The 26,995-nt window shown below is 53.7% G+C and overlaps 1 protein-coding gene across 5 annotated transcripts in view; it reads left to right on the top strand.

Annotated features, from left to right (window-relative positions):
- The window catches only part of LOC139533638 (ELKS/Rab6-interacting/CAST family member 1-like), a 619,530-nt gene that overhangs the window by 254,870 nt on the left and 337,665 nt on the right, over positions 1-26,995 (top strand). For all 5 annotated transcript variants that reach the window (XM_071331836.1, XM_071331835.1, XM_071331834.1 and 2 more), the window contains one exon: positions 11,463-11,594. In XM_071331836.1, coding sequence (XP_071187937.1) covers positions 11,463-11,594 — 132 coding nt within the window. The remainder of the gene's footprint in view (positions 1-11,462; positions 11,595-26,995) is intronic.

Raw genomic sequence — 26,995 nt, 5'->3', positions numbered from 1 at the left:
TTTTCCCTCTTGATGTTGGGTCTTCTAGGTACCAGATGCAAGGCCTGTCTGTCTGTCTGTCTGTCTGTCTGCATATCTGTCTGTCTCTCTGCCAGTCTGTCTGTCTGTCTGTCTGTCTGCATACATGTCTGTCTATCTGTCTCTCTGCCTGCCTGTCTGTCTCTCTGCCTGTCTGTCTGTCTGTCTGTATGTCTGCCTGTCTGTCTGTATGTCTGTATGTCTCTCTCTCTCTCTCTCTCTCTCTCTCTCTCTCTCTCTCTCTCTCTCTCTCTCTCTCTCTCTCTCTCTCTCTCTCTCTCTCTCTCTCTCTCTCTCTCTCTCTCTCTCTCTCTCTCTCTCTCTCTCTCTCTCTCTCTCTCTCTCTCTCTCTCTCTCTGCCTGTCAGTCTGCCTGTCTGTCTGTCTCTCTGCCTATCTGTCTGTCTCTCTACCTGTCTGTCTGTCTCGCTGCATATATGTCTGTCTCTCTGCCTGTCTGTCTGTCTCTCTGCCTGTCTGTCTGTCTCTCTGTCTGCATAACTGTCTGTCTCTCTGCCTGTCAGCCTGTCTCACTGCATATCTGTCTGTCTCTCTGCCTGTCTGTCTGTCTCTCTGCCTGTCTGTCTCTTTGCCTGTCTGTCTGTCTCTCTGCCTGTCTGTATGTATGTCTCTCTGTCTGTCTGCCTGTCTGTCTGTCTGTCTTACTGTCTGTTCTCTCTCTCTCTGTCTGTCTGTCTGCCTGTCCTCTGTCTGTCCTTTGTATATCTTTCTGTCTCTCTGTCTGTCTGTCTCTGTCTGTCAGTCTGTCTGTCTTTCCTCTGTGAGATGGGAATCAGATGAGAAATTAGAAGACGGCCTGGGCGACTAAAGACAATGGACATTCTGCATTCTGCATTGTCTTTAGCATTTACCCATGTGGTGGCCATGTGGTGGCCATGTGGTGGCCATGTGGTGGCCATGTGGTAGCCATGTGGTGGCCATGTGTTGACTATGTGGTGGCCATGTGTTGACTATGTGGTGGCCAATTGTTGACTATGTGGTGTGTTGGCCATGTGTTGACCATGTGTTGGCCATGTGGTGGCCATGTGGTAGCCATGTGGTGGCCATGTGGTAGCCATGTGGTGGCCATGTGGTGGCCATGTGGTAGCCATGTGGTGGCCATGTGGTAGCCATGTGGTGGCCATGTGGTAGCCATGTGGTGGCCATGTGGTGGCCATGTGTTGACTATGTGGTGGCCATGTGGTGGCCATGTGGTGGCCATGTGGTGGCCATGTGGTGGCCATGTGGTGGCCATGTGGTGGCCATGTGGTGGCCATGTGGTGGCCATGCGGTAGCCATGTGGTGGCCATGTGTTGACTATGTGGTGGCCATGTGGTGGCCATGTGGTAGCCATGTGGTGGCCATGTGTTGGCCATGTGGTGACTATGTGGTGGCCATGTGGTGGCCATGTGGTGGCCATGTGGTGGCCATGTGGTGACCATGTGGTGGCCATGTGGTGGCCATGCGGTGGCCATGCGGTGGCCTTGTGGTGGCCATGCGGTGGCCATGTGTTGACTATGTGGTGGCCATGTGGTGGTCATGTGGTGGCCATGTGGTGGCCATGTGTTGACTATGTGGTGGCCATGTGGTGGCCATGTGGTGGCCATGTGGTGGCCTTGTGGTGGTCATGTGTTGACTATGTGGTGGCCATGTGGTGGCCATGTGGTGGCCATGTGGTGGCCATATGGTGGCCATGTGGTGGCCATGTGGTGGCCTTGTGGTGCCCTTGTCGTGGCCTTGTGGTGGCCATGTGGTGGCCTTGTGGTGGCCATGTGGTGGCCATGTGGTAGCCATGTGGTGGCCATGTGCTAGCCATGTGGTGGCCATGTGGTGGCCATGTGGTGGCCATGTGGTGGCCTTGTGGTGGCAATGTGGTGGCCTTGTGGTGGTCATGTGGTGGCCATGTGGTAGCCATGTGGTGGCCTTGTGGTGGCCATGTGGTGGCCATGTGGTGGCCTTGTGGTGGTCATGTGGTGGCCATGTGGTGGCCTTGTGGTGGCCATGTGGTGGCCTTGTGGTGGCCATGTGGTGGCCATGTGTTGGCCATGTGGTGGCCTTGTGGTAGCCATGTGGTGGCCATGTGGTGGCCTTGTGGTGCCCTTGTGGTGGCCTTGTGGTGGCCATGTGGTGGCCATGTGGTGGCCTTGTGGTGGCCATGTGGTGGCCATGTGGTAGCCATGTGGTGGCCATGTGGTGGCCATGTGGTAGCCATGTGGTGGCCATGTGGTGGCATTGTGGTGGCCATGTGGTAGTCATGCGGTGGCCATGTGGTGGCCTTGTGGTGGCCATGTGGTGGCCATGTGGTGGCCATGTGGTGGCCATGTGGTGGTCATGTGGTGGCCATGTGGTGGTCATGTGGTGGCCATGTGGTGGTCATGTGGTGGCCATGTGGTGGCCATGTGGTGGCCATGTGGTGGCCATGTGGTGGTCATGTGGTGGCCATGTGGTGGTCATGTGGTGGTCATGTGGTGGCCATGTGGTGGCCATGTGGTAGCCATGTGGTGGCCATGTGGTGGCCATGTGGTGGTCATGTGGTGGCCATGTTCTTGAAAGGATCAGCGCAAGTGGCTCGAGACACATCAGAGACAGAGACACATCAGAGACAGAGACACATCAGAGACAGAGACACATCAGAGACACATCAGAGACAGAGACACATCAGAGACACATCAGAGACAGAGACACATCAGAGACACACCAGAGACATAGACACACATCAAAGACACATCAGAGACACATCAGAGACAGAGACACATCAGAGACACATCAGAGACAGAGACACATCAGAGACAGAGACACATCAGAGACAGAGACACATCAGAGACACATCAGAGACAGAGACACATCAGAGACACATCAGAGACAGAGACACAACAGAGACAGAGACACATCAGAGACATAGACACATCAGAGACACATCAGAGACACATCATAGACACACATCAGAGACAGTGGTGTGTCAGTGTGTGTCTCTGGTGTGTGAGAAATGTAATGCCAGTGATAATTAAATCCACCTCATTATAGACCATGATGATTGTGCGTGTGTGTGTGTGTGTGTGTGTGTGTGTGTGTGTGTGTGTGTGTGTGTGTGTGTGTGTGTGTGTGTGTGTGTGTGTGTGTGTGTGTGTGTGTGTGTGTGTGTGTGTCTATCTGGGTGTGAGAAGGACACAGTAGAAATGCCATTACATCCACATCATGACAGACACTAACATGCAGCTAGTGCATCAGCTGCTAGCCATCTCTACATTGCTGTGGCCCTGGCTGTCTTAACAACCTCCTAACCCTTCTAACCTCAACCATTTCCTTAACCAGCCTCATTCCTGCTCATCTCTTAATTGACTTTGTCTGTGGAGAGAATGGGAACTGGTCACCACACTCACACTCACATACCGAGACACCAGATACCAAAACGACATGCGTCTCTGATTAGGACCCTCCCAGAGGTGTTTCTTTCGATCGGCCGCACCGTTCTGGCACGCCAAGACATTACGGTAATGAGATATGGAACCAGCAGAAAGGATTACTGTCCCTTTAAATGAAGCTGAAGTGGTTGTGGTCTGCCTCGAGAAAGTTGAGCTGTAGTTGAGATTAGAGCGGGGGGGCGAGGAGCAGTGGAGGATGGAATGTACACAGGACACAAAACAGAGATTTCAAGATGTTTTCGAGACGTTTCAAGACATTTCAAGAAGTTTCAAGATGTTTTCGAGACGTTTCAAGACATTTCTATATGTTTTCAAGATGTTTCAAGATGTTTTCGAGACGTTCACCACATGCCACATTGTTCTTTTCTCTTCTTCGCGTGTCTGTGTGTGTGTGTGTGTGCGTGTGTGTGCGTGTGTGTGCGTGCGTGTGTATGTGCGTGTGTGTGCGTGTGTGTGTGTAGCCGTCTGTGTGTGTGTTTGTGTGTGTGTGTGTGTGTGTGTGTGTGTGTGTGTGTGTGTGTGTGTGTGTGTGTGTGTGTGTGTGTGTGTGTGTGTGTGTGTGTGTGTGTGTGTGTGTGTGTGTGTGTGTGTGTGTGTGTGTGTGTGTGTGTGTGTGTGTGTGTGTGTGTGTGTGTGTGTGTGTGTGTGTGTGTGTGTGTGTGTGTGTGTGCGTGCGTGCGTGTGTATGTGTGTCCGCCCTAACCCTCTAACCTCCCCTTGTCCTTGACTTCCAGTAATAAGTCAGTTCAGTGGCTGAACCTTCATGAACACAAATATGCAGTTTGATTTGGGACAGATACAGCTGGTTCCTAGTCAGAAACACTCAAATAGCACTCTGAGGAGGAGGAGTGATGAAGAAGAGGAGGAGGAGGAGAGAAAAGTAAATAAACGAAGGGAAGGGGGGAGGATTGTGGTGTGGTTTTAGAAAGGAATGGAGATAAATAATCTCTGTGAGGCTGTCTTTTAAAAAAAGAGGGATGTGTTTGAGAGGACTGAAAAAGCTGATTGTGTGTATGTGTGTGTGAGATCGTCCCCCAACAGTGGCGGGATGGAAAAATTGTCACCATCTTTAAGAACAAGGGTGACAAGTCCATCTGCGATAACAGCCGGGGGATATCCCTTCTGGCTGTTACCGGCAAGGTCCTGACCAAGGTGATGCTACACAGGCTGGTGAACAACATCACAGAGGAACTGCTGCCAGAGTCACAATGAGGCTTCAGAAAGAACAGGACTACAGTCGACATGATGTCACAATGAGGCTTCAGAAAGAACAGGACTACAGTCGACATGATGTCACAATGAGGCTTCAGAAAGAACAGGACTACAGTCGACATGATGTCACAATGAGGCTTCAGAAAGAACAGGACTACAGTCGACATGATGTCACAATGAGGCTTCAGAAAGAACAGGACTACAGTCGACATGATGTCACAATGAGGCTTCAGAAAGAACAGGACTACAGTCGACATGATGTTCACGACACGGCAACTCCAGGGGTAGTGCCGTGAACAACATCACGACGTCTCCAAGGCCTTCGACGACCTCCCCAAGGCCTTCAACGACCTCTCCAAGGCCTTCAACGACCTCTCCAAGGCCTTCAACGACCTCTCCAAGGCCTTCGACGACCTCTCTAAGGCTTTCAACGACCTCTCTTAGGCCTTCGACGACCTCTCCAAGGCCTTCGACGACCTCTCCAAGGCTTTCAACGACCTCTCCAAGGCCTTCGACGACCTCTCCAAGGCCTTCAACGACCTCCAACGACCTCTCCAAGGCCTTCAACGACCTCTCCAAGGCTTTCAACGACCTCTCCAAGGCCTTCGACGACCTCTCCAAGGCCTTCAACGACCTCCAACGACCTCTCCAAGGCCTTCAACGACCTCTCCAAGGCCTTCGACGATCTCTCTAAGGCCTTCAACGACCTCTCCAAGGCCTTCGACGACCTCTCTAAGGCCTTCGATGACCTCTCCAAGGCCTTCGCAATCTCTCCAAGGCCTTCGACGACCTCTCCAAGGCTTTCGACGACCTCCCCAAGGCCTTGGACGACCTCTCCAAGGCCTTCAACGACCTCTCCAAGGCTTTCGACGACCTCTCTAAGGCCTTCGATGACCTCTCTAAGGCCTTCAACGACCTCTCCAAGGCTTTCGACGACCTCTCTAAGGCCTTCGATGACCTCTCCAAGGCCTTCGCAAACTCTCCAAGGCCTTCAGCGACCTCTCCAAGGACTTCGACGACCTCTCCAAGGCCTTCAGCGACCTCTCCAAGGCCTTGGACGAGCTCTCCAAGGCCTTGGACGACCTCTCCAAGGCCTTGGACGACCTCTCCAAGGCCTTGGACGACCTCTCCAAGGCCTTGGACGACCTCTCCAAGGCCTCCGACGACCTCTCCAAGGCCTTCGACGACCTCTCCAAGGTCTTCGTCACTGTGAGCAGGGAACTACTATGAGGCATTTTACTCAAATGTGGCTGTCCAGACAAATGTGTCAATGTCCTTTGCCAGTTCCATGATGGGATGATGCCTCAGGTGGCCATAGGAGGGCAGGAGTCAGTGCCCTTTGGAGTAGGCATCGGTGTGTGGCAGGGGTGTGTGCTGGCACCTGTCCTCTTTAACATCTCACTCCTATGTGTCACCCAGCTTCTCCACAAGGAGCTTGAGGACAGCAGCAGGGTTGTGGTGGACGTATTGAACATCAGGAGGCTCCAAGCCACCACCAAGGTTTTGACGGAGCGGGTTCTTGAGATGCAGTATGCTGATGACTGTGCTCTTGTGGCCCACACTACAGAAGACCTTCAGTCTGTCCTTGTAGCGGCTGTGAGGGTCTATAGCAGGATGGGATTGTCTAACAACACCACCAAGACAGAGGTGGTCTGCCAATGGAGATCCAGCCCTTCACCCTCCTTGCCTGTCTTCACCATTGAACACAAATCACTGGCAATAGTCCCGTCCTTCAAATACCCGGGCAGCATCCTCTCGGAGGACTGCAGCATCGACCTTGACATTCAAAACAGGATCAAGCAAGCATCAGCTGCCTTCGGGGAAACTCAGACGCAGGGTCTTCCAAAACTGGGATCGCCACCTCCACACTGTCGTGTCTTTACTATCATTAAATACTTATAGTTTTTATCAAAGATTCTCTGTAATTAGTTATTACGCGATCAACTGATTAATAACGTAACTAATTAACTAGGAAGTTGGGGCACAAAGGAAAAATATTCAGATTACAAAGTTATCATTTCCTAAAATAACTTTTCACAGAGACATACCACCATGCCTGCCCCCACCAACACAGAGACATACCACCATGCCTGCCCCGACCAACACAGAGACATACCACCATGTCTGCCCCCACCAACACAGAGACATACCACCATGTCTGTCCCCACCAACACAGAGACATACCACCATGCCTGCCCCCACCAACACAGAGACATACCACCATGCCTGCCCCCACCAACACAGAGACATACCACCATGCCTGCCCCCACCAACACAGAGACATACCACCATGCCTGTCCCCACCAACACAGAGACATACCACCATGCCTGCCCCCACCAACACAGAGACATACCACCATGCCTGCCCCCACCAACACAGATACATACCACCATGCCTGCCCCCACCAACACAGACTGTACATACCACCATGCCTGCCCCCACCAACACAGAGACATACCACCATGCCTGCCCCCACCAACACAGAGACATACCACCATGCCTGCCCCCACCAACACAGACTGCTACATGCCACCATGCCTGCCCCCACCAACACAGAGACATACCACCATGCCTGCCCCCACCAACACAGAGACATACCACCATGCCTGCCCCCACCAACACAGACTGCTACATGCCACCATGCCTGCCCCCACCAACACAGAGACATACCACCATGCCTGCCCCCACCAACACAGAGACATACCACCATGCCTGCCCCCACCAACACAGACTGCTACATGCCACCATGCCTGCCCCCACCAACACAGAGACATACCACCACGCCTGCCCCCACCAACACAGACTGCTACATGCCACCATGCCTGCCCCCACCAACACAGAGACATACCACCATGCCTGCCCCCACCAACACAGAGACATACCACCATGCCTGCCCCCACCAACACAGAGACATACCACCATGCCTGCCCCCACCAACACAGAGACATACCACCATGCCTGCCCCCACCAACACAGAGACATACCACCATGCCTGCCCCCACCAACAGAGACATACCACCATGCCTGCCCCCACCAACACAGAGACATACCACCATGCCTGCCCCCACCAACACAGAGACATACCACCATGCCTGCCCCCACCAACACAGACTGTACATACCACCATGCCTGCCCCCACCAACACAGAGACATACCACCATGCCTGCCCCCACCAACACAGATACATACCACCATGCCTGCCCCCACCAACACAGAGACATACCACCATGCCTGCCCCCACCAACACAGATACATACCACCATGCCTGCCCCCACCAACACAGAGACATACCACCATGCCTGCCCCCACCAACACAGAGACATACCACCATGCCTGCCCCCACCAACACAGAGACATACCACCATGCCTGCCCCCACCAACACAGACTGTACATACCACCATGCCTGCCCCCACCAACACAGAGACATACCACCATGCCTGTCCCCACCAACACAGAGACATACCACCATGCCTGCCCTCACCAACACAGAGACATACCACCATGCCTGCCCCCACCAACACAGATACATACCACCATGCCTGCCCCCACCAACACAGAGACATACCACCCTGCCTGCCCCCACCAACACAGAGCCATACCACCATGCCTGCCCCCACCAACACAGAGACATACCACCATGCCTGCCCCCACCAACACAGAGACATACCACCATGCCTGCCCCCACCAACACAGAGACATACCACCATGCCTGCCCCCACCAACACAGAGACATACCACCATGCCTGCCCCCACCAACACAGAGACATACCACCATGCCTGCCCCCACCAACACAGAGACATACCACCATGCCTGCCCCCACCAACACAGAGACATACCACCATGCCTGCCCCCACCAACACAGATACATACCACCATGCCTGCCCCCACCAACACAGATACATACCACCATGCCTGCCCCCATCAACACAGAGACATACCACCATGTCTGCCCCCACCAACACAGAGACATACCACCATGCCTGCCCCACCAACACAGAGACATACCACCATGCCTGCCCCCACCAACACAGAGACATACCACCATGCCTGCCCCCACCAACACAGAGACATACCACCATGCCTGCCCCCACCAACACAGATACATACCACCATGCCTGCCCCCACCAACACAGAGACATACCACCATGCCTGCCCCCACCAACACAGATACATACCACCATGTCTGCCCCCACCAACACAGATACATACCACCATGCCTGCCCCCACCAACACAGAGACATACCACCATGCCTGCCCCCACCAACACAGAGACATACCACCATGTCTGCCCCCACCAACACAGAGACATACCACCATGCCTGCCCCCACCAACACAGAGACATACCACCATGCCTGCCCCCACCAACACAGAGACATACCACCATGTCTGCCCCCACCAACACAGAGACATACCACCATGCCTGCCCCCACCAACACAGAGACATACCACCATGTCTGCCCCCACCAACACAGAGACATACCACCATGCCTGCCCCCACCAACACAGAGACATACCACCATGCCTGCCCCCACCAACACAGAGACATACCACCATGCCTGCCCCCATCAACACAGAGACATACCACCATGCCTGCCCCCACCAACACAGAGACATACCACCATGCCTGCCCCCACCAACACAGAGACATACCACCATGCCTGCCCCCATCAACACAGAGACATACCACCATGCCTGCCCCCACCAACACAGAGACATACCACCATGCCTGCCCCCACCAACACAGAGACATACCACCATGCCTGCCCCCACCAACACAGAGACATACCACCATGCCTGCCCCCACCAACACAGATACATACCACCATGCCTGCCCCCACCAACACAGAGACATACCACCATGCCTGCCCCCACCAACACAGAGACATACCACCATGCCTGCCCCCATCAACACAGACTGATACATACCACCATGCCTGCCCCCACCAACACAGAGACATACCACCATGCCTGCCCCCACCAACACAGAGACATACCACCATGCCTGCCCCCACCAACACAGAGACATACCACCATGCCTGCCCCCACCAACACAGAGACATACCACCATGCCTGCCCCCATCAACACAGAGACATACCACCATGCCTGCCCCCACCAACACAGAGACATACCACCATGCCTGCCCCCACCAACACAGAGACATACCACCATGCCTGCCCCCACCAACACAGAGACATACCACCATGCCTGCCCCCACCAACACAGATACATACCACCATGCCTGCCCCCACCAACACAGACTGATACATACCACCATGCCTGCCCCCACCAACACAGACTGATACATACCACCATGCCTGCCCCCACCAACACAGAGACATACCACCATGCCTGCCCCCACCAACACAGACTGATACATACCACCATGCCTGCCCCCACCAACACAGACTGATACATACCACCATGCCTGCCCCCACCAACACAGAGACATACCACCATGCCTGCCCCCACCAACACAGAGACATACCACCATGCCTGCCCCCACCAACACAGACTGAGATCTGCTCCACCTACAGTGTGTATCTCAGATTGGACTCTACAGTCATCAAAGAATTCACCGTTAACTCAGAAGTGGAAGTCATCATCAGATACGATGGACTACCGTAACGTGTGTGTGTGTGTGTGTGTGTGTGTGTGTGTGTGTGTGTGTGTGTGTGTGTGTGTGTGTGTGTGTGTGTGTGTGTGTGTGTGTGTGTGTGTGTGTGTGTGTGTGTGTGTGTGTGTGTGTGTGTGTGTGTGTGTGTGTGAGAGAGAGAGAGAGATGAAGACAGAGTGAGAGAGGGTTAACAACAGAAGTACAGTGAGGTGAAAGGGCAGGAAGGAGGGAGGTCTGTTAGTGGCTCCAGTGAACACAGAGGGGAAAGCTTGATTTCTCCTGTCTATTATATTACATAGTGTACAACATTCCCACTTCATTTCCCCTGTAGTTACTAAGCCTGTATGAAGGTCTGACACACACACACACACACACACACACACACACACACACACACAACCAATAGACAGACAGACAGACAGACAGACAGACAGACAGACAGACAGACAGACAGACAGACAGACAGACAGACAGACAGACAGACAGACAGACAGACAGACAGACAGACAGACAGAAAAGCCACTGGTCTGACTCACCTATCATCAGCCATAGAGAATAGCCTGTGTGTGTGAGTCAGTGTGGATAAATGTATTGAGGGTTCTGCTTCTCCATCGCGACCACACTGGTGACCTTACTGCCTTTGTGACTCTCTGGCTTCCAGTCCTGTCCAGTGTTTTCAATGTCCCCCCACATCACAGTTCTCTGTCAGCGTGTCCAGGTCACTGATGAGGTGGTATGAGTTTATAGTTAGTACACCTGGTGATCAGGGTTGAATGAACACTACTGTCATACATTCCACCAGATTGATTCATTGCACAGCTCTTCCCTGGTCTCTCTTGAAAAATGCATCGCAAGTTTACCAACTAGAATAGCTGAAGGTCATATGAAGGTTTACATCACATATGGCTGTGTTTTCATTCCATACAGGCTGGTAACTATTCCTAGTGTGTGTGTGTGTGTGTGTGTGTGTGTGTGTGTGTGTGTGTGTGTGTGTGTGTGTGTGTGTGTGTGTGTGTGTGTGTGTGTGTGTGTGTGTGTGTGTGTGTGTGTGTGTGTGTGTGTGTGTGTGTGTGTGTGTGTGTGTGTGTGTGTGTGTGTGTGTGTGTGTTCTCTCGCTGTATGTGTGTGTGTGTGTGTGTGTGTGTCCTTCCATACAGGCCTCTCCCTAATCCAGTGTGTCTGTGTTTCCCAGGACTCCCTGCGGCAGAAGGAGGAGCGTATAGAGGAGCTGGAGGAGGCTCTGAGAGAGAGTGTCCAGATCACAGCAGAGAGAGAGATGGTTCTGGCTCAGGAGGAAGCTGCCCGCACACACACTGAGAAACAGGTGAGTGGTGCAGTCACACACACACACACACACACACACACACACACACACACACACACACACACACACACACACACACACACACACACACACACACACACACACACACACACACACACACACACACACACACACACACACACACACACACACACACACACACACACACACACACATACACACAGAGAACATACACACAGAGAACACACACACACACACACACATACACACAGAGAACATACACACAGAGAACACACACACACACACACACGCACACACACACACACACAGAAACACCACCACCAACATAAGCAGAGACACTTGATAACATACTCACTATTAACACACGAACACATGGATTTCGTACTGTATATATGTGGTAGTGGTGGAGTAGGGGCCTGAGGGAACACACTTAGGATCCATAATAAACCCCAGGAAGAGTAGCTGCTGCCTTGACAGGAACTAATGAGGATCCATAATAAACCCCAGGAAGAGTAGCTGCTGCCTTGGCAGGAACTAATGAGGATCCATAATAAACCCCAGGAAGAGTAGCTGCTGCCTTGGCAGGAACTAATGAGGATCCATAATAAACCCCAGGAAGAGTAGCTGCTGCCTTGACAGGAACTAATGAGGATCCATAATAACCCCCAGGAAGATTAGCTGCTGTCTTGGCAGGAACTAATGAGGATCCATAATAAACCCCAGGAAGAGTAGCTGCTGCCTTGACAGGAACTAATGAGGATCCATGATAAACCCCAGGAAGAGTAGCTGCTGCCTTGACAGGAACTAATGAGGATCCATAATAAACCCCAGGAAGAGTAGCTGCTGCCTTGACAGGAACTAATGGGGATCCATAATAAACCCCAGGAAGAGTAGCTGCTGCCTTGGCAGGAACTAATGAGGATCCATAATAAACCCCAGGAAGAGTAGCTGCTATCTTGGCAGGAACTAATGAGGATCCATAATAAACCCCAGGAAGAGTAGCTGCTGCCTTGGCAGGAACTAATGAGGATCCATGATAAATACATTACAAACACACTGAATGTAACAGACACACAAGGAGCTTCACAATCATCTGCATATCAGTGGTGGAATAGACCCATTTTCTCAAGTTTCATTTTATTTTATAATTTTTTAATTTAACCTTTATTTAACCTTTATTTAACCAGGCAAGTTAGTTAAGAACACATCCTTATTTACAATGACGGCCTAGGAACAGTGGGTTAACTGCCTTGTTCAGGGGCAGGACGACAGATTCGATCTAGCAACCTTTCGGTTAGTGGGCCAACGTTCTAACCACTAGGCTTCCTGCCGCCCCTTCATCTCTACAAGTCCTCTCTGTTACACACAGAGCTCTACCTCAGAGCCCTCCTCTGTTTCTCCCCCCGTCCTTCCATCACTTCCGTGTCCCCTGGCCAAAAGTCCACGGTGTTTGTGTTACCTTGTACACACTAATGCACTAGGCTGGCATCTCTTGAGCCCACAGTTAATGGCATGATTTAGACCCACGTCAATGCCCCTCAGCGAAGGCCTTCCGTCAAAACCCTCCGTTATACACACTCCTGAAGTAGCAACTCAGAGAACTGCCTCCCCTGTCTTATAGCAATGCATCGCCATGCCAACCCCCTGAATACCATGCCAACACCCTGAAATACATTGCCAACCCCCTGAATACCGTGCCAACGGGGCCTGTTTAGGTGGTACGGGCGTGTGTGTGTGTTTGTGTCCCGTCTTCATTTGGCAAATAAATAACTCCATCGCTCTATGAAGAAACAGGTTCCTTTCACGTCAGTTTATATCAGCTGCTGGTCTGACACACACACACACACACACACACACACACACACACACACACACACACACACACACACACACACACACACACACACACACACACACACACACACACACACACACACACACACACACACACACACACACACACACACACACACACACACACACACACACACACACACACACACACACACACACACACACACACACACACACACACACACACACACACACACACACACACACACACACACACATATTGCTGTGTGTCTGTTTGTGTAAGGTGAGGGATGGTCTGTCTAGGTGATGTGTCAATAGTGATTAACAGCATACCACAGCAGTGTCTTTATTAGGGGTGCACATTTTGGGGAATATTCAGAGGTGGAAACTTTCCATCAGTCAGGAGGTTAAAGCTTGGTTGCAAATGGGTTTTCCAAATGGACAATGACCCCAAGCATTCTTCCAAAGTTGTGGCAAAATGGCTTAAGGACATCAAAGTCAAGGTATTGGTGGCCTTCACAAAGCCCTGACCTCAATCATATAGATCATTTGTGGGCAGAACTGGAAAAGCGTGTGCAAGCAAGGAGGTCTACAAACCTGACTCAGTTACACCAGCTCTGTCAGGAGGAATGGGCCAAAATTCACCCAACTTATTTTGGGAAGCTTGTGGAAGGCTACCCGAAACGTTTGACCCAAGTTAAACAATTTAAAGGCAATGCTACCAAATACTAATTGAGTGTATGTAAACTTCTGACCCACTGGGAATGTGATGAAATAAATAAAAACTGAAATAAATCATTCTCTCTACTATTATTCTGAGATTTCACATTCTTAAAATAAAGTGGTGATCCTAACTGACCTAAGACAGGGACTTTTTACTAGGATTAAATGTCAGGAATTTTTGTTTAAATGTATTTGGCTAAGGTGTATGTAAACTTCTGACTTCAACTGTTGCTGATTTGGCACAGTATTTGCAAATGTGCACAGCTTTTTCTGTCTACATTAGCTACAGGGAAATGTCTCCACACATCAGATAGTGCCCGTGGAATTTTCCTGTAAAGATTAGAAAAAAATGAGTAAAAAACAACCAAATACAATTCCATGTACAGATAAATAGTTAAGCAGTTAGATTAAACAACTCCTTTGTAAGTTAAATGTTTTAAAATAAAACATGTATGGAAACAGGTGAATTAACACTCCTCAGTTAGCAGGCTCAATCAAGCTAAAACCCACATGGTAGCAAAAACCAACTAGCAGAAATGGTTAATATGTTAGAAATTATTTAAACACACTTTGCTGTAGGCTACTATTTACTAGTAAACAAATTTACTAGTTAACAAATTCCCCAAATTCCCGGGCTTAACTTCCCATTGAAAATTTCCGGAAGAATTCTGGAAAATTACCCAAAACGTTTCCAACCCTTTGCAACCCTAGTCTTTATACCAGCCTGAGAGACCATCACACTGGAATAACCCTGAATGACTCATCTGAGGTGGATAGACTGAAGGACGGCAAACAGGGACTCTCGCTGCCCAGAATATGGAAGCTGGACAGATTGAGGGGATCAATGAGGTCACTCCCGTTCTGTCCACTAGTGGAGTTTTGGCAGTGGATGTATTTCCTCCTTCTCCTCCCTGTCACTCTGTCACTCTCCTCCCTGTCACTCTGTCACTCTCCTCCCTGTCACTCTGTCACTCTCCTCCCTGTCACTCTGTCACTCTCCTCCCTGTCACTCTCCTCCCTGTCACTCTGTCACTCTCCTCCCTGTCACTCTGTCACTCTCCTCCCTGTCACTCTGTCACTCTCCTCCCTGTCACTCTGTCACTCTCCTCCCTGTCACTCTTAATCACAATAAAACTCCTGGTGAGTCTCCTAATGGTTTGTTTTACAATAACTTCATTAACAAAGAGCTTTTCATACACGAGACATTTCCCAATGAGTGAACCTGGGCTCGGGACCCAACCATACAATGCTGTCTCCTCCACATCCATTCCCTCCCCACCCCAGTCACTGCCTGACTCCACCCCAGGAAGGGGTGTAGGGTGGACGTGTCACGGTCTGGTTCCCCCTCGTTCACCTAGGCTATGACCTGATGGGCCCTGGTCAAAAGTAGTGCACTATATAGGCAGTAGGGTTCTATTTGGGACACAGTCCTGGTCCGGTCCAGGCTTCAGGCAGGGTGGACCTTTAGTTTCCCCCTTGAGGTTCATTATATCTGGGCTCTAGTAGGGGCCCTCCGCTTCCAGGGACTTCCAGACTCATAGAGCTAGTGTTCGTGTGTGTGTGTGTGTGTGTGTGTGTGTGTGTGTGTGTGTGTGTGTGTGTGTGTGTGTGTGTGTGTGTGTGTGTGTGTGTGTGTGTGTGTGTGTGTGTGTGTGTGTGTGTGTGTGTGTGTGTGTGTGTGTGTGTGTGTGTGTGTGTGTGTGTGTGTGTGTGTGTGTGTGTGTGTGTGTGTGTGTGTGTGTGTGTGTGTGTGAGGGGACTTCCAGGCTTAATGATCCAGGATCTATGGCCAGGGGCCAGCACGCAGGGCCAGGCTGTGGGAGAGGAAGGCTGGGTACAGGGAGCAGACTGGATGGGGACTGCTGGTGCTCAGTGCTCAGTCTCTTTCTCTAACACACAAACCCATGCAGGAAGGCAGAGACATAGCTAGTTATTTATGCCACCTGCTCTATATCCAGGTCCAACGTTAACCCCGGCCACAGGAACACCAGGGGGATAAACCCCACAGCCAGCACAGGAAAGAGAGACTAACAACTATTTAACTATTCAACCCAGGAGGAGCCAGCCAAGCTAGCCGAGCCAAAATGACATTTTTGGGGCATTTACCTGGAAATACACTTTTAAATAGTTCTGAAAGTGATCCCTATAGGCCTGTTGTCCATACATACACATAGTGAGCATTACCCAGGGTTCATTAAGGTCACGCCCCCCGTCACACAGTCATCCTGCTCTGTTTGTTTTCTCTCTTCTTTTCCTCCTCCTCTTCATCCTCTCTGTCTCTGGTGTTCTCCTCCTCCTCTCCATCCCCTCTGTCTCTGGTGTTCTCCTCCTCCTCTCCATCCCCTCTGTCTCTGGTGTTCTCCTCCTCCTCTCCATCCTCTCTGTCTCTGGTGTTCTCCTCCTCCTCTCCATCCTCTCTGTCTGGTGTTCTCCTCCTCCTCTCCATCCCCTCTGTCTCTGGTGTTCTCCTCCTCCTCTCCATCCTCTCTGTCTCTGGTGTTCTCCTCCTCCTCTCCATCCTCTCTGTCAAGATACAGAAATATAATATAAAATGAATAAAATAAAATAGGTGTCACAATAACAATAACTATTTGCAGCCTGTAGCCACGGACACAGGACATAACTGTCTGTACTGAGGAAACAGTAGTGATTCTCCACGGCCAGTTGAAACAGCATCTGACCTACGACAGATCTCTTCTAAGTGTTACTGTAAAGACTGGGGCTGTTGGTGAAGTATTGGACATCAGCTAGAGTCATCCACTATTTATACAGCCCGGCAGCACAGCACGTCTCCGCTGAGCTGAAGAGACCCCGTTCCCCTCTCTACTAGGAGGACAGAGACCCCGTCCCCCTCTCTACTAGGAGGACAGAGACCCCGTCCCCCTCTCTACTAGGAGGACAGAGACCCCGTTCCCCTCTCTACTAGGAGGACAGAGACCCCTTCCCCCTCTCTACTAGGAGGACAGAGACCCCTTCCCCTCTCTACTAAGAGGACAGAGACCCCTTCCCCCTCTCTACTAGGAGGACAGAGACCCCTCTCTACTAGGAGGACAGAGATCCCGTTCCCCTCTCTACTAGGAGGACAGAGACCCCGTTCCCCTCTCTACTAGGAGGACAGAGACCCCTCTCTACTAGGAGGACAGAGACCCCGTTCCCCTCTCTACTAGGAGGACAGAGACCCCTTCCCCCTCTCTACTAGGAGGACAGAGACCCCGTTCCCCTCTCTACTAGGAGGACAGAGACCCCTTCCCCCTCTCTACTAGGAGGACAGAGACCCCTTCCCCTCTCTACTAGGAGGACAGAGGCCCCTTCCCCCTCTCTACTAGGAGGACAGAGACCCCTTCCCCCTCTCTACTAGGAGGACAGAGACCCCTTTCCCCTCTCTACTAGGAGGACAGAGACCCCTTCCCCCTCTCTACTAGGAGGACAGAGACCCCTTCCCCTCTCTACTAGGAGGACAGAGACCCCGTTCCCCTCTCTACTAGGAGGACAGAGACCCCTTTCCCCTCTCTACTAGGAGGACAGAGACCCCGTTCCCCTCTCTACTAGGAGGACAGAGACCCCTTCCCCTCTCTACTAGGAGGACAGAGACCCCTTCCCCCTCTCTACTAGGAGGACAGAGACCCCGTTCCCCTCTCTACTAGGAGGACAGAGACCCCGTTCCCCTCTCTACTAGGAGGACAGAGACCCCTTTCCCCTCTCTACTAGGAGGACATAGACCCCGTTCCCCTCTCTACTAGGAGGACAGAGACCCCTTCCCCCTCTCTACTAGGAGGACAGAGACCCCGTTCCCCTCTCTACTAGGAGGACAGAGACCCCTTCCCCTCTCTACTAGGAGGACAGAGACCCCTTCCCCCTCTCTACTAGTAGGACAGAGACCCCGTTCCCCTCTCTACTAGTAGGACAGAGACCCCGTTCCCCTCTCTACTAGGAGGACAGAGACCCCTTCCCCCTCTCTACTAGGAGGACAGAGACCCCTTTCCCCTCTCTACTAGGAGGACAGAGACCCCGTTCCCCTCTCTACTAGGAGGACAGAGACCCCTTCCCCCTCTCTACTAGGAGGACAGAGACCCCTTCCCCTCTCTACTAGGAGGACAGAGACCCCTTCCCCCTCTCTACTAGGAGGACAGAGACCCTGTTCCCCCTCTCTACTAGGAGGACAGAGACCCCTTCCCCCTCTCTACTAGGAGGACAGAGACCCCTTCCCCTCTCTACTAGGAGGACAGAGACCCCTTCCCCCTCTCTACTAGGAGGACAGAGACCCCTTCCTCCTCTCTACTAGGAGGACAGAGACCCCTTCCCCCTCTCTACTAGGAGGACAGAGACCCCGTTCCCCTCTATACTAGGAGGACAGAGACCCCTTCCCCCTCTCTACTAGGAGGACAGAGACCCCTTCCCCTCTCTACTAGGAGGACAGAGACCCCTTCCCCCTCTCTACTAGGAGGACAGAGACCCCTTCCTCCTCTCTACTAGGAGGACAGAGACCCCTTCCCCCTCTCTACTAGGAGGACAGAGACCCCGTTCCCCTCTCTACTAGGAGGACAGAGACCCCTTCCCCTCTCTACTAGGAGGACAGAGACCCCGTTCCCCTCTCTACTAGGAGGACAGAGACCCCTTCCCCCTCTCTACTAGGAGGACAGAGAACCCTTCCCCTCTCTACTAGGAGGACAGAGACCCCTTTCCCCTCTCTACTAGGAGGACAGAGACCCCTTCCCCCTCTCTACTAGTAGGACAGAGACCCCGTTCCCCTCTCTACTAGGAGGACAGAGACCCCTTCCCCCTCTCTACTAGGAGGACAGAGACCCCTTTCCCCTCTCTACTAGGAGGACAGAGACCCCGTTCCCCTCTCTACTAGGAGGACAGAGACCCCTTCCCCCTCTCTACTAGGAGGACAGAGACCCCTTCCCCTCTCTACTAGGAGGACAGAGACCCCTTCCCCCTCTCTACTAGGAGGACAGAGACCCTGTTCCCCCTCTCTACTAGGAGGACAGAGACCCCTTCCCCCTCTCTACTAGGAGGACAGAGACCCCTTCCCCTCTCTACTAGGAGGACAGAGACCCCTTCCCCCTCTCTACTAGGAGGACAGAGACCCTGTTCCCCCTCTCTACTAGGAGGACAGAGACCCCTTCCCCCTCTCTACTAGGAGGACAGAGACCCCTTCCCCTCTCTACTAGGAGGACAGAGACCCCTTCCCCCTCTCTACTAGGAGGACAGAGACCCCTTCCTCCTCTCTACTAGGAGGACAGAGACCCCTTCCCCCTCTCTACTAGGAGGACAGAGACCCCGTTCCCCTCTCTACTAGGAGGACAGAGACCCCTTCCCCCTCTCTACTAGGAGGACAGAGACCCCGTTCCCCTCTCTACTAGGAGGACAGAGACCCCTTTCCCCTCTCTACTAGGAGGACAGAGACCCCGTTCCCCTCTCTACTAGGAGGACAGAGACCCCGTTCCCCTCTCTACTAGGAGGACAGAGACCCCGTTCCCCTCTCTACTAGGAGGACAGAGACCCCTTCCCCTCTCTACTAGGAGGACAGAGACCCCTTCCCCCTCTCTACTAGGAGGACAGAGACCCCGTTCCCCTCTCTACTAGGAGGACAGAGACCCCTTTCCCCTCTCTACTAGGAGGACAGAGACCCCGTTCCCCTCTCTACTAGGAGGACAGAGACCCCTTTCCCCTCTCTACTAGGAGGACAGAGACCCCTTTCCCCTCTCTACTAGGAGGACAGAGACCCGTTCCCCTCTCTACTAGGAGGACAGAGACCCCTTTCCCCTCTCTACTAGGAGGACAGAGACCCCGTTCCCCTCTCTACTAGGAGGACAGAGACCCCTTTCCCCTCTCTACTAGGAGGACAGAGACCCCTTTCCCCTCTCTACTAGGAGGACAGAGACCCGTTCCCCTCTCTACTAGGAGGACAGAGACCCCGTTCCCCTCTCTACTAGGAGGACAGAGACCCCTTTCCCCTCTCTACTAGGAGGACAGAGACCCCGTTCCCCTCTCTACTAGGAGGACAGAGACCCCTTCCCCCTCTCTACTAGTAGGACAGAGACCCCGTTCCCCTCTCTACTAGGAGGACAGAGACCCCTTTCCCCTCTCTACTAGGAGGACAGAGACCCCTTCCCCCTCTCTACTAGTAGGACAGAGACCCCGTTCCCCTCTCTACTAGGAGGACAGAGACCCCTTCCCCCTCTCTACTAGGAGGACAGAGACCCCTTTCCCCTCTCTACTAGGAGGACAGAGACCCCGTTCCCCTCTCTACTAGGAGGACAGAGACCCCTTCCCCCTCTCTACTAGGAGGACAGAGACCCCTTCCCCTCTCTACTAGGAGGACAGAGACCCCTTCCCCCTCTCTACTAGGAGGACAGAGACCCTGTTCCCCCTCTCTACTAGGAGGACAGAGACCCCTTCCCCCTCTCTACTAGGAGGACAGAGACCCCTTCCCCTCTCTACTAGGAGGACAGAGACCCCTTCCCCCTCTCTACTAGGAGGACAGAGACCCCTTCCTCCTCTCTACTAGGAGGACAGAGACCCCTTCCCCCTCTCTACTAGGAGGACAGAGACCCCGTTCCCCTCTCTACTAGGAGGACAGAGACCCCTTCCCCCTCTCTACTAGGAGGACAGAGAACCCTTCCCCTCTCTACTAGGAGGACAGAGACCCCGTTCCCCTCTCTACTAGGAGGACATAGACCCCTTTCCCCTCTCTACTAGGAGGACATAGACCCCGTTCCCCTCTCTACTAGGAGGACAGAGACCCCTTTCCCCTCTCTACTAGGAGGACAGAGACCCCGTTCCCCTCTCTACTAGGAGGACAGAGACCCCTTTCCCCTCTCTACTAGGAGGACAGAGACCCCGTTCCCCTCTCTACTAGGAGGACAGAGACCCCTTTCCCCTCTCTACTAGGAGGACAGAGACCACTTTCCCCTCTCTACTAGGAGGACAGAGACCCGTTCCCCTCTCTACTAGGAGGACAGAGACCCCGTTCCCCTCTCTACTAGGAAGACAGAGACCCCTTTCCCCTCTCTACTAGGAGGACAGAGACCCCGTTCCCCTCTCTACTAGGAGGACAGAGACCCCTTCCCCCTCTCTACTAGTAGGACAGAGACCCCGTTCCCCTCTCTACTAGGAGGACAGAGACCCCTTTCCCCTCTCTACTAGGAGGACAGAGACCCCTTCCCCCTCTCTACTAGTAGGACAGAGACCCCGTTCCCCTCTCTACTAGGAGGACAGAGACCCCTTCCCCCTCTCTACTAGGAGGACAGAGACCCCTTTCCCCTCTCTACTAGGAGGACAGAGACCCCGTTCCCCTCTCTACTAGGAGGACAGAGACCCCTTCCCCCTCTCTACTAGGAGGACAGAGACCCCTTCCCCTCTCTACTAGGAGGACAGAGACCCCTTCCCCCTCTCTACTAGGAGGACAGAGACCCTGTTCCCCCTCTCTACTAGGAGGACAGAGACCCCTTCCCCCTCTCTACTAGGAGGACAGAGACCCCTTCCCCTCTCTACTAGGAGGACAGAGACCCCTTCCCCCTCTCTACTAGGAGGACAGAGACCCCTTCCTCCTCTCTACTAGGAGGACAGAGACCCCTTCCCCTCTCTACTAGGAGGACAGAGACCCCTTTCCCCTCTCTACTAGGAGGACAGAGACCCCTTTCCCCTCTCTACTAGGAGGACAGAGACCCCTTTCCCCTCTCTACTAGGAGGACAGAGACCCCTTCCCCTCTCTACTAGGAGGACAGAGACCCCTTTCCCCTCTCTACTAGGAGGACAGAGACCCCTTTCCCCTCTCTACTAGGAGGACAGAGACCCCTTCCCCCTCTCTACTAGGAGGACAGAGACCCCTTCCCCTCTCTACTAGGAGGACAGAGACCCCTTCCCCCTCTCTACTAGGAGGACAGAGACCCCTTCCCCTCTCTACTAGGAGGACAGAGACCCCTTCCCCTCTCTACTAGGAGGACAGAGACCCCTTCCCCCTCTCTACTAGGAGGACAGAGACCCCTTTCCCCTCTCTACTAGGAGGACAGAGACCCCTTTCCCCTCTCTACTAGGAGGACAGAGACCCCTTCCCCTCTCTACTAGGAGAACAGAGACCCCTTTCCCCTCTCTACTAGGAGGACAGAGACCCCTTCCCCCTCTCTACTAGGAGGACAGAGACCCCGTTCCCCTCTCTACTAGGAGGACAGAGACCCCGTTCCCCTCTCTACTAGGAGGACAGAGACCCCTTTCCCCTCTCTACTAGGAGGACATAGACCCCGTTCCCCTCTCTACTAGGAGGACAGAGACCCCTTCCCCCTCTCTACTAGGAGGACAGAGACCCCGTTCCCCTCTCTACTAGGAGGACAGAGACCCCTTCCCCCTCTCTACTAGGAGGACAGAGACCCCTTCCCCTCTCTACTAGGAGGACATAGACCCCGTTCCCCTCTCTACTAGGAGGACAGAGACCCCTTCCCCTCTCTACTAGGAGGACAGAGACCCCTTCCCCCTCTCTACTAGGAGGACAGAGACCCCGTTCCCCTCTCTACTAGGAGGACAGAGACCCCTTTCCCCTCTCTACTAGGAGGACAGAGACCCCGTTCCCCTCTCTACTAGGAGGACAGAGACCCCTTTCCCCTCTCTACTAGGAGGACAGAGACCCCTTTCCCCTCTCTACTAGGAGGACAGAGACCCGTTCCCCTCTCTACTAGGAGGACAGAGACCCCGTTCCCCTCTCTACTAGGAGGACAGAGACCCCTTTCCCCTCTCTACTAGGAGGACAGAGACCCCGTTCCCCTCTCTACTAGGAGGACAGAGACCCCTTCCCCCTCTCTACTAGTAGGACAGAGACCCCGTTCCCCTCTCTACTAGGAGGACAGAGACCCCTTTCCCCTCTCTACTAGGAGGACAGAGACCCCTTCCCCCTCTCTACTAGTAGGACAGAGACCCCGTTCCCCTCTCTACTAGGAGGACAGAGACCCCTTCCCCCTCTCTACTAGGAGGACAGAGACCCCTTTCCCCTCTCTACTAGGAGGACAGAGACCCCTTTCCCCTCTCTACTAGGAGGACAGAGACCCCTTCCCCCTCTCTACTAGGAGGACAGAGACCCCTTCCCCTCTCTACTAGGAGGACAGAGACCCCGTTCCCCTCTCTACAAGGAGGACAGAGACCCCTTTCCCCTCTCTACTAGGAGGACAGAGACCCCTTTCCCCTCTCTACTAGGAGGACAGAGACCCCGTTCCCCTCTCTACTAGGAGGACAGAGACCCCTTTCCCCTCTCTACTAGGAGGACAGAGACCCCTTTCCCCTCTCTACTAGGAGGACAGAGACCCCTTCCCCTCTCTACTAGGAGGACAGAGACCCCTTCCCCCTCTCTACTAGGAGGACAGAGACCCCGTTCCCCTCTCTACTAGGAGGACAGAGACCCCGTTCCCCTCTCTACTAGGAGGACAGAGACCCCTTTCCCCTCTCTACTAGGAGGACATAGACCCCGTTCCCCTCTCTACTAGGAGGACAGAGACCCCTTCCCCCTCTCTACTAGGAGGACAGAGACCCCGTTCCCCTCTCTACTAGGAGGACAGAGACCCCTTCCCCTCTCTACTAGGAGGACATAGAACCCTTCCCCTCTCTACTAGGAGGACATAGACCCCGTTCCCCTCTCTACTAGGAGGACAGAGACCCCTTCCCCTCTCTACTAGGAGGACAGAGACCCCTTCCCCCTCTCTACTAGGAGGACAGAGACCCCGTTCCCCTCTCTACTAGGAGGACAGAGACCCCTTTCCCCTCTCTACTAGGAGGACAGAGACCCCGTTCCCCTCTCTACTAGGAGGACAGAGACCCCTTTCCCCTCTCTACTAGGAGGACAGAGACCCCTTTCCCCTCTCTACTAGGAGGACAGAGACCCGTTCCCCTCTCTACTAGGAGGACAGAGACCCCGTTCCCCTCTCTACTAGGAGGACAGAGACCCCTTTCCCCTCTCTACTAGGAGGACAGAGACCCCGTTCCCCTCTCTACAAGGAGGACAGAGACCCCTTTCCCCTCTCTACTAGGAGGACAGAGACCCCTTTCCCCTCTCTACTAGGAGGACAGAGACCCCGTTCCCCTCTCTACTAGGAGGACAGAGACCCCTTTCCCCTCTCTACTAGGAGGACAGAGACCCCGTTCCCCTCTCTACTAGGAGGACAGAGACCCCTTCCCCTCTCTACTAGGAGGACAGAGACCCCTTCCCCCTCTCTACTAGGAGGACAGAGACCCCGTTCCCCTCTCTACTAGGAGGACAGAGACCCCGTTCCCCTCTCTACTAGGAGGACAGAGACCCCTTTCCCCTCTCTACTAGGAGGACATAGACCCCGTTCCCCTCTCTACTAGGAGGACAGAGACCCCTTCCCCCTCTCTACTAGGAGGACAGAGACCCCGTTCCCCTCTCTACTAGGAGGACAGAGACCCCTTCCCCTCTCTACTAGGAGGACATAGAACCCTTCCCCTCTCTACTAGGAGGACATAGACCCCGTTCCCCTCTCTACTAGGAGGACAGAGACCCCTTCCCCTCTCTACTAGGAGGACAGAGACCCCTTCCCCCTCTCTACTAGGAGGACAGAGACCCCGTTCCCCTCTCTACTAGGAGGACAGAGACCCCTTTCCCCTCTCTACTAGGAGGACAGAGACCCCGTTCCCCTCTCTACTAGGAGGACAGAGACCCCTTTCCCCTCTCTACTAGGAGGACAGAGACCCCTTTCCCCTCTCTACTAGGAGGACAGAGACCCGTTCCCCTCTCTACTAGGAGGACAGAGACCCCGTTCCCCTCTCTACTAGGAGGACAGAGACCCCTTTCCCCTCTCTACTAGGAGGACAGAGACCCCGTTCCCCTCTCTACTAGGAGGACAGAGACCCCTTCCCCCTCTCTACTAGTAGGACAGAGACCCCGTTCCCCTCTCTACTAGGAGGACAGAGACCCCTTTCCCCTCTCTACTAGGAGGACAGAGACCCCTTCCCCCTCTCTACTAGGAGGACAGAGACCCCGTTCCCCTCTCTACTAGGAGGACAGAGACCCCTTTCCCCTCTCTACTAGGAGGACAGAGACTCCGTTCCCCTCTCTACTAGGAGGACAGAGACCCCTTTCCCCTCTCTACTAGGAGGACAGAGACCCCTTTCCCCTCTCTACTAGGAGGACATAGAACCCTTCCCCTCTCTACTAGGAGGACATAGACCCCGTTCCCCTCTCTACTAGGAGGACAGAGACCCCTTCCCCTCTCTACTAGGAGGACAGAGACCCCTTCCCCCTCTCTACTAGGAGGACAGAGACCCCGTTCCCCTCTCTACTAGGAGGACAGAGACCCCTTTCCCCTCTCTACTAGGAGGACAGAGACCCCGTTCCCCTCTCTACTAGGAGGACAGAGACCCCTTTCCCCTCTCTACTAGGAGGACAGAGACCCCTTTCCCCTCTCTACTAGGAGGACAGAGACCCGTTCCCCTCTCTACTAGGAGGACAGAGACCCCGTTCCCCTCTCTACTAGGAGGACAGAGACCCCTTTCCCCTCTCTACTAGGAGGACAGAGACCCCGTTCCCCTCTCTACAAGGAGGACAGAGACCCCTTTCCCCTCTCTACTAGGAGGACAGAGACCCCTTTCCCCTCTCTACTAGGAGGACAGAGACCCCGTTCCCCTCTCTACTAGGAGGACAGAGACCCCTTTCCCCTCTCTACTAGGAGGACAGAGACCCCGTTCCCCTCTCTACTAGGAGGACAGAGACCCCTTCCCCTCTCTACTAGGAGGACAGAGACCCCTTCCCCCTCTCTACTAGGAGGACAGAGACCCCGTTCCCCTCTCTACTAGGAGGACAGAGACCCCGTTCCCCTCTCTACTAGGAGGACAGAGACCCCTTTCCCCTCTCTACTAGGAGGACATAGACCCCGTTCCCCTCTCTACTAGGAGGACAGAGACCCCTTCCCCCTCTCTACTAGGAGGACAGAGACCCCGTTCCCCTCTCTACTAGGAGGACAGAGACCCCTTCCCCTCTCTACTAGGAGGACATAGAACCCTTCCCCTCTCTACTAGGAGGACATAGACCCCGTTCCCCTCTCTACTAGGAGGACAGAGACCCCTTCCCCTCTCTACTAGGAGGACAGAGACCCCTTCCCCCTCTCTACTAGGAGGACAGAGACCCCGTTCCCCTCTCTACTAGGAGGACAGAGACCCCTTTCCCCTCTCTACTAGGAGGACAGAGACCCCGTTCCCCTCTCTACTAGGAGGACAGAGACCCCTTTCCCCTCTCTACTAGGAGGACAGAGACCCCTTTCCCCTCTCTACTAGGAGGACAGAGACCCGTTCCCCTCTCTACTAGGAGGACAGAGACCCCGTTCCCCTCTCTACTAGGAGGACAGAGACCCCTTTCCCCTCTCTACTAGGAGGACAGAGACCCCGTTCCCCTCTCTACTAGGAGGACAGAGACCCCTTCCCCCTCTCTACTAGTAGGACAGAGACCCCGTTCCCCTCTCTACTAGGAGGACAGAGACCCCTTTCCCCTCTCTACTAGGAGGACAGAGACCCCTTCCCCCTCTCTACTAGTAGGACAGAGACCCCGTTCCCCTCTCTACTAGGAGGACAGAGACCCCTTCCCCCTCTCTACTAGGAGGACAGAGACCCCTTTCCCCTCTCTACTAGGAGGACAGAGACCCCGTTCCCCTCTCTACTAGGAGGACAGAGACCCCTTCCCCCTCTCTACTAGGAGGACAGAGACCCCTTCCCCTCTCTACTAGGAGGACAGAGACCCCTTCCCCCTCTCTACTAGGAGGACAGAGACCCTGTTCCCCCTCTCTACTAGGAGGACAGAGACCCCTTCCCCCTCTCTACTAGGAGGACAGAGACCCCTTCCCCTCTCTACTAGGAGGACAGAGACCCCTTCCCCCTCTCTACTA

Source organism: Salvelinus alpinus, chromosome 11 (assembly GCF_045679555.1).
Source record: "Salvelinus alpinus chromosome 11, SLU_Salpinus.1, whole genome shotgun sequence".
Taxonomy (NCBI): domain Eukaryota; kingdom Metazoa; phylum Chordata; class Actinopteri; order Salmoniformes; family Salmonidae; genus Salvelinus; species Salvelinus alpinus.
This window is presented reverse-complemented; position numbering and strand designations above follow the sequence as displayed.